Here is a 7,985-nt window from a genome sequence, read left to right as displayed (position 1 = left end):
CGCATTCTGCGCTAGCGCACAAGAAAATGCCGTCTCGTTTGCCTAGGGTGAAACTTCGAAGTCAATGCTGCCACTCACGGCTATAAGAGGATTTTGATTACCAATCATGTTTATCGCGCCAAATTATTCCAATTTTAAATTCGACTAACGATCGATTCAAACCTGTTTTTAACTATCAATTTATGTAGTTCATATGAACAAAAATTTAACACTGATTATTGGATGACATATTTATAATTCCTTGATTTCCGATCGTATTCTAATCGTAACTTGGGCAGACCTGAAGAAATGAACTGTATTGTTCTCGAAACGTTGACATAAAGTGAAAAAATAATTAGAACGTGTCAATTTATATTGTCCTTTCACTTTTATACCGTGGCTTCTGAAAGTATTGATAGACATTTTATGATTACCATACGCATATTATACGAAACATTTTCAAATTTCATTAATGCTATAATATTCAACTATCATAATTATATTTTTAAAATCTTAAACGATTCTGAAAATAAATGCAGAAATTATAAGATATTTAGTACAAGTACATGTACATATATTTTGCAGAGATTATACAAATATTTAAATAAGCAATCATTCATAACATTAGTAAGTCTCAGTATTCAGTGGGACCATTTTTAATATAATACATTATATGCTTAAGGTGACTATACATACTGTATATTAATTTTATACTAAATATAAGTTTACATTAAATATCCTGAAACTTTTATATATTTTTTCAAATTGGCAATATAAATAGGGCAATCTCATTATAGTGCTAACAAAATTTCAAAATGTTTTATATACAACACACAATGTGAATATAAAAGTTTTCTGTGACAAATGTAAATAATTTAGCAAGCCAGTGTATATATCAATGTTAACAGTATGTTTTTGCATATGTAGAAATAAAATAGAAGTAAACTTTCGAAATATTCTTAGATATTGTGTAATTAAGTTTTTGCTGACATCCTGTAAAGAAATATGTGTCAAAATATTTTATTATCTTTGTTACACTGCTTCTCTTCATATTTTATAAATATTTGCAGAACATAAACCAGACCTTTCTGAGTACCATATTGCTCTTCAAACTGGATATACATTTTGAACGAGATTCTCATCCTTTTACATAATAATGTTTAAACAAGAGCTTTCTCCAGGACTTTCCTACAAATTCATTTATGAAGTAAGCACTCTATAAAATTAAAAATATCAACTCTTTTTAAGTTATTATTATCGCACAACTTGTCTTATACAGAGTATTTCTTTTCGAATGCAAACCTTACCATGCAAATAGGCATAATATTTTATCCTGAGGAACTTAATGAGACATATCGCTCTCTGATTTTTCTGCTTCGCAGGCCGCAGGCAACAGATCCTAAACCAGCTGGGGGAACCATCTAAACCGGGGCAACAGGCAATGAGACAACCCACGTGCGACTACATCACGAATCACGAATATAATCCATATTTCTATGTCCATAGTCTATGACTACATTTCACCAATGTCAGAAGCGCCTCGAAGACCCCACGGTCGAAGAAGTAGACGTTGACCGCGCGGTTTTTGATTTAGCTTCTCAGTTTTGGCTATTAGCTATTAAAAATTTGTAGTTCGTTCAAAAATTCAAATCGTGTCCCTCTTCAAATTGATCGATGATACACTTCATACAGAGCCTCACATAAATGAATCAGGTAGAGATCTCGAGTCGAAATAATATGAATCTACAGTATTTACTGTCTTCAAGATGTAGCATGAATTACCTCAACAAAGATGCTTAAGAAGATAGATGCAAAACGTAACAATCACGAACAGGAAGTACAAAAACGAAAACTTCTTGGATAAGGATATCTACCTAGGTACCTACAAAACCAACTAGTACAATTTCAGGCACAATTCAAATGTCGCCGAGACCTGAAATCAATAGTACGGACGTGGTTGTAACAATCGGTCAGTTAAAACAACTACTGTACAGTGGAGTAATTGCGTCCCTAACGTGCTAAAAAAACTTTTGATTGAAATCATATATTCATTCTTTCTTTTTTCTCTTGATTAGACATATTCCTGGTTTTGTCATTACAAAATCAGAGAAACTGTAAATATGTTAATTTATGTTACCTTTTTCATTTTTATATGTATCAATATTAATAGTATTTTGCATATGAGGTACAAAACTTTACATAACTGGACTTTTTTAGGTATTGTGTAATTAAGGTTTTGCTCACATGAAGTAATGAAATACTTGTCAAAATGTTTTATTATTTTTTATCATTTTGTACACTGCTTCTCTACATATTCTACAGCCATTTGTTGAACACGAATCACGTCTTCCTGAGTACCATACTGTTCTTCCAAATTCATAAACTTTTTAAACAGGATCTTCATTTTTCTAGGTGGTAACGTCTGAACAACTGCTCTCTCTAGAACTTTTCTGTAAATACAAATTATTATAAGGTAAATTCTCTATGAAATTAAGAAGACAAAATATAGTTGAAACAATATGTTTACCTTGCTATATCAATATCATTAGATTTAACTAGGGAATCAATATAACAAGACCATATATCCACCCGTTTCGGATAGGAACTTAGAATTTGCTCAAACAGAGTTTGTGCTCTCTCTTTATCCCCAAATTTGTTCTCCATAATCGCAAACCTTGCCATTAGATTTACATCTGTGAAATTTATATTATATTAGTATTTTATTCTTTATAACATTTTATTTCTGTTGTGTACATACGTTCAGATGCTGGCAAAGATTGCAATGCTCTTTGCATAATATGCCTTGATTTGTCCTTCAAACCCATTTTTACCAAAGCTTCTCCACAATTAAACCATATTTCGGGGATATGTTTAAACTTTCCAATCATGGTATTAATTGTTTTCTCTAGTTCGATCTGCCTGCCAGCCTCGACATGAACAGTCAACATGTGATTGTATATTTTTAGTGAATCGTTAGACCTTACTGCCTCTTGAAAAACATCATTCAATGATTCAGGAATTCCAAATTTAGACTCTAAATTCAACCAAGCATTCCAAACGTTTAATTTTTCATTCTCTTCCCTGAAATTAATCGTTTTCACCGCTCTTCTCGCAACTGCTCTTGCTTTCTCGATTTCTGTCGTCTGTAAATGGTATGCCATATACTGTAACCATACTATTGAACTGTCTGGACTAGCTAAAACTAATCTGTCGAACTGATCTACAGAATTTGGTAACAGTTTATTGGCAAGCGCTTCTTCTCTTTGACGAATTTCACGTTCCTTCTGTCTTTCTTGTTCTCGACGTTCAGCAGCGCTTAATTTCTTATTTTTCAGCTTTGGTTTTTCCTCTAATTCATCTTCACTATCGCTAGATGACTCTTTATCCTGAAGGAGAGTTAGATCAGGGTTGTCATCCCAGAAAAATCCACACGCAGATGTCCTTGGCTTCTGCTCGCTATCCTTATCATTATTAACATTTTTAAGTGCGTATCTTAAATTTTTTTTGGAAGGTTTGGTATCTTCCAGTTCAATCTTTCCTTCTTCTGTTTGTTCAACACACATTGTCTTTGAATATTCCTTTTCTAAATCATTCTCTGATTTTTCTCTGCTTCGTTTCCCTTTGTTTTCCATCTTTGGTACTTCCGGTAACCTTTCAATTTTTATTTTTTTGGCGAGTACCACGTTCTCTTGATTTTGTTTCTTTCTTTTCAAGTTACTATTATCACCCGATTTCTCTCTCACACAATACTTCTTTTCAAATGCAGATTTTATGATGCAAATAGGCATAATATCGGATTCTTCGGAATTTAATAAGGCGTAACATTTGATTTTAGAATGAATAGTATAAGGTGTTAGATCTGGCTGTAAATCATTTATGTGACGACGTACAGGTATCGCAGCTAAAGTTCCTTTACCAATACCTTGTAGGAATACCAAAATAAACCAATTTGTCACCATTAAGATTCTACCACGTAGCAATTTGCCATCAGGGAATTGTATTTGCTTATTTTGTTTGGCACTTATTTTATGCATTATTGACGATAACGTGGTCAATTCGACAAGCTCGTGTACGTAATTTTTCCATATAATCGTCCCAGAAATTTTGTCCCCTATTTTTTTATTTTCAGAGTAATGATCCCTAGACACTATACCTAGCAAGTTATTCTGCAATTGAACAACCAAACCATCAGCTGTAATTTTTTCAATCTTTCCACTAACCCTCTGCCCTAATTTTACAGATGCAATTGGTCTGTTTTTGTAATATGAATTCCTTGAAAGTTCTACTAATTTATTAAAATACAGGACCAATGTATCCAATGCTGCCACCATTCTACTTTTAGGATCAGATAGATCATCATATATTTTCTTTAGCGACAATGTTAGTCCTAATTGTTGTTCTTTCTTGTTAATAGAAAGTATTTTTGCCATTAAAATTTGGTTCGTGTGCAGTAGATTAAAATTACTAACGTTACTATAGGACACATATCCAAATGGCATACATTCTGCAACTGGTAAAATTAGTCTTATACCATCTGGCTCCATATCTTTGATCGTACAAGGTATACAGTCTCCCATTTTCAGTTTTTCAAAATTTCTGTATCTTCCTTGAGTTACAAAAGTCCTAGTTAAAATTAAATTAGGTACTGTAGCAAATACAAGAGCTGAAAGTTTATCACCAGGAACATATTTTGATGCTAGTAGAGCTGCTATCTCCATACAAGGTGACATGTGACCAGCTGGTAAAAATCCTGTACTAACGGTTTGTCCTTCATTTTTACTGATTCTTAAATACAATCCTTGAGTCGATGATTCTATTATTGTGCCTTCTACTTCTTCACCAACATCGAATGTTGCTTTTTCAACTTGTATGTCCTGATTAGCCACATTTAGAATTATTTTTTCCGAATCTGTGTTCACTGTCTGAATTTTTACCAAAATTGTTTGGCCAATTGAATAGTTCCAATTTACTTTAGATGTTTCCGTGTCGAGAGCAGTATGTGGAATCCAACCTTTAACATCCCCGAAAAATTTTACCAATATTCCACGCTTATGTATTTGAATGATAGTTGCGTGGTGTTTCGAGTCAATTTTCGCGTCTTGTATGTTTGCTAAAATGGGCAAGTCACTCGTTATTAAAGATCTTTTCAAAGTAAGATATACTTTTTTTCGGCCTATATGAACGAACAAAACTCTTGCTTCTACTTCCTTGTCGACTTTCAGCTTCTTCAAGGCACTTAAACCCTCATCAGATATATGATCTGGTGCAATTTGCCCATTAAATTTACCATGTTGTACATTAACGAAACCATTCACTTTATCAATGTTTGTAATCTTTACATTTACCACATCACCAGGTTTAAAATCAGACAATGAAAAGTACTTCTGTTCCAACAGTGAATGCTGCATGGTACAAATATAAATTCCATCTAACCAGCTGTATGATAATATTCTACATTTATGTGTGGTACCAGGTGCAAATTTTTCAATGATTTTATCGAATTCAACGCTTGTTCTTTTAAAGGAAACGAATCCGCGTATTCCACTCTTAGTTAATTGTAGTACTATTCCACCAGATTCTCTGAATAGAACAGTAGCTTCTTCTACAATATCTCCAGGCTTAATAATATTGTTTCTATTTTTATCTATCGTCGAGCTGAAGTATGCAAATTTGATGGTCGGCAAAATATATAATAATGTTCCAGTAATTTTCAGACTATTTGAGTATTTAGATAAGGGCTCATCTAAATATGTTTGATTTATGAATCCTATATTGTTTTCATCTAATGAAACACATAAACCATTAGACAAAACTTTCTTTATAGAAAGATTAAATTTTGTGCCTGGCATCAAGCTGTCCAATGATTTAATTTCTGTTTCACAAATAGCCTTAACAAGCTTCTGTTTCAAAGTTAATGTAATCGTTGATGTATTCTCATTAGTTTTAACTTCTTTAACATAGCATAGAAGCTGTTTACCTGGAACTACATAAGACTTCTTAGTAATAACTATTAATCTTTTTCATAAATGTAAATACTATTTAAATTTACTTACACAAACATTTTTCATTGCCACTTTCCTTAGTAGGAATAAACGCTCTTACGTTTATTAAACCTGTATCGACCACATAACCATGATCTTCTATACTACTAATAGTACATACTATTTTTGAGCCACTATCTAAATTAGTAACACCTAAACTTTGATTTATCAGACTGGGCTCAAGAGATATCGAAATTTGCGATATCTCTTGCGATTGTATAGCTTTTACATAACATACGACATAATCTCCATGGGTATATAACTCAGGAAGGGACTTAAATTCATTAGTCTGAGAATCTTGTGATTTGACCAAACTTTGCAACAAATTTGTGTAACATTCACTGATATCTGTAATTTGGGCACGACCTAGTAAGCCGCCTGGCAAAGATATCAGCAAATCGTAGTTTGTCACTTCAGAAATACATCCTAATACCACTAATCCTTCAGATATTGTTGCATATGATAATCGTTCTGCAGTGTTGGGAACAAAATTTAGTTCCTCTTCGTCTTGTTTCTTTGCTCTCTGTTTCTCACGATTCCTTTTACCAATTTTCTCATATTTGTCAAATAACTATTAACATACAAATATTGAATAAGTAATTTTAAAATATCAAAATATGATGGATATATGTAATAAATTTACCAAATCCGATGGTTTTCTTTTTTGTACTTCTTTTCCACCTCTTGGAAAGTTTTTCAATGTCATCTATAAAAAATAATTATGTTACTACTACATTATAAAAAGAAAATTTACAAAAACTGTAGAAAAGTATAAAGTACAGGGTTAAAATATTATTGAAGATAATAATATATCAAATTTAACGATTTATCTTCTTGAAATTTTACCTTTCTCAGTGTTAAATAATTATCTTTTTGCGAAAAAAATACTACATTCACACACGGTGTAAGTCGTTGTGGCGGTTTCTGTCGCGTTTAATATTTACAGGTTATGTTAGCAACATAACCCGTAACAGAACTTTCCTCTATTCGTAATACAAAATGGAATCGTACATATGATTAATAAAATTTTATTTCACATTTAATGTCGCAACACATTAATATACAGATATAGAAATTATCCTATAAATATTATATTACTAATATATAGTGCTATTTAATTATTTATCCACAAGTTCACGCTTTTCAGTCGGTAGTCGCTGTAATCTGCAATATAGGTTAGATTTGTCAGGTAATGGTGGTATTAAACCTGCTGCGACGTATTTTCCATCACTTACGAGAAAATTGTATACTCCACAAGCTTGTCTTACCGGAAGTATTTCAGATCTAATATTATATTTCATTAATACCTTTTTTATTTCTAGAACTCTGTTATATTTATAATTAGTTTCAAGACCTAAAACTACGAGATCTAGTGCTGGATGTACAATAGTGAATAAAGATAAAGTTGCTTCATTTATGTCCTTTGCAGAATCGATATTCCAAGACAGAATCGTTCCACCAAAAATTACAAGAGGACCCAATAGTAATGAATTATCGTTTAATTTAAATCCTATCTATAAAAGTAATTTATACTTTAAAGTATACAACTTTATCAAGTAGTCTTATAAGGGCTACAAAATTGCTTTATACCGGTAAACATTTGGTTATTAAAAATCTGTTGTGTGTCTCAGCAATATTTTGATTATTAATGATATCTATTGTTGTTTTACCAGGTCCATCATATTCTTTGCTAGTTCTTGAAGTATGGAATTGTCTGTAAAAAAGAATTATTTGAAAATCAAGTTAACTACACATTCTTTTTCCCTGCAAAATTTTTTTTTAAAAGACATAATTTAATACATACTTGGTATTTTGTAATAATCGCTCTAAGATAGGAAAAGTTTTGGTCAAAACCATTATAATAATCTAATTAATATTTAATAATTACTTATTTATTTTGTGAAGTAATCAATGTCAATCAGAAAGGAAATTACCTCTCTGGTACTGTGTTCATCCGAACATATG

At 31.9% G+C, this 7,985-nt stretch overlaps 2 protein-coding genes across 3 annotated transcripts; both read right to left on the bottom strand.

Annotated features, from left to right (window-relative positions):
• Positions 1-2,237: 2,237 nt before the first annotated feature.
• On the bottom strand, positions 2,238-7,008 carry LOC122576311 (protein RRP5 homolog). The gene is made up of 6 exons (XM_043746429.1): positions 6,867-7,008; positions 6,664-6,726; positions 6,033-6,591; positions 2,738-5,962; positions 2,507-2,672; positions 2,238-2,429 (listed from the first exon to the last, which is right to left on the bottom strand). The coding sequence occupies exons 2-6, from the start codon at positions 6,724-6,726 to the stop codon at positions 2,267-2,269; spliced, it is 4,176 nt and encodes a 1,391-aa protein (XP_043602364.1). The 5' UTR covers positions 6,867-7,008; the 3' UTR covers positions 2,238-2,266.
• Positions 7,009-7,032: 24 nt separating this feature from the next.
• Positions 7,033-7,967, bottom strand: LOC122576332 (NADH dehydrogenase [ubiquinone] 1 alpha subcomplex assembly factor 3). 2 transcript variants are annotated; one of them, XM_043746489.1, is made up of 4 exons: positions 7,825-7,967; positions 7,611-7,734; positions 7,256-7,534; positions 7,033-7,184 (listed from the first exon to the last, which is right to left on the bottom strand). In XM_043746489.1, exons 1-4 carry the CDS (start codon positions 7,875-7,877, stop codon positions 7,164-7,166), a joined length of 477 nt encoding a protein of 158 aa, XP_043602424.1. In that variant the 5' UTR covers positions 7,878-7,967; the 3' UTR covers positions 7,033-7,163. The 2 variants fall into 2 exon arrangements, with proteins under 2 accessions (XP_043602424.1, XP_043602423.1); XM_043746488.1 differs by having other exon boundaries at positions 7,033-7,534.
• Positions 7,968-7,985: the final 18 nt, after the last annotated feature.

Source organism: Bombus pyrosoma, linkage group LG16 (assembly GCF_014825855.1).
Source record: "Bombus pyrosoma isolate SC7728 linkage group LG16, ASM1482585v1, whole genome shotgun sequence".
In the NCBI taxonomy this organism is placed as follows: domain Eukaryota; kingdom Metazoa; phylum Arthropoda; class Insecta; order Hymenoptera; family Apidae; genus Bombus; species Bombus pyrosoma.
This window is presented reverse-complemented; position numbering and strand designations above follow the sequence as displayed.

Excerpts from the sequence above, each read along its gene's own strand:
- LOC122576311 (XM_043746429.1), bottom strand. The coding sequence starts at position 6,726 with ATGACATTGAAAAACTTTCCAAGAGGTGGAAAAGAAGTACAAAAAAGA. Across the intron at positions 6,592-6,663 it reads AAAGAAAACCATCGGATTTG|TTATTTGACAAATATGAGAA; the intron begins GTAAATTTATTA and ends GTATGTTAATAG. Across the intron at positions 2,430-2,506 it reads AATGATATTGATATAGCAAG|AAAAGTTCTAGAGAGAGCAG; the intron begins GTAAACATATTG and ends TTGTATTTACAG.
- LOC122576332 (XM_043746488.1), bottom strand. The coding sequence starts at position 7,877 with ATGGTTTTGACCAAAACTTTTCCTATCTTAGAGCGATTATTACAAAAT. Across the intron at positions 7,735-7,824 it reads CGATTATTACAAAATACCAA|ACAATTCCATACTTCAAGAA; the intron begins GTATGTATTAAA and ends TCTTTTTTACAG. Across the intron at positions 7,535-7,610 it reads TAATAACCAAATGTTTACCG|ATAGGATTTAAATTAAACGA; the intron begins GTATAAAGCAAT and ends TTACTTTTATAG.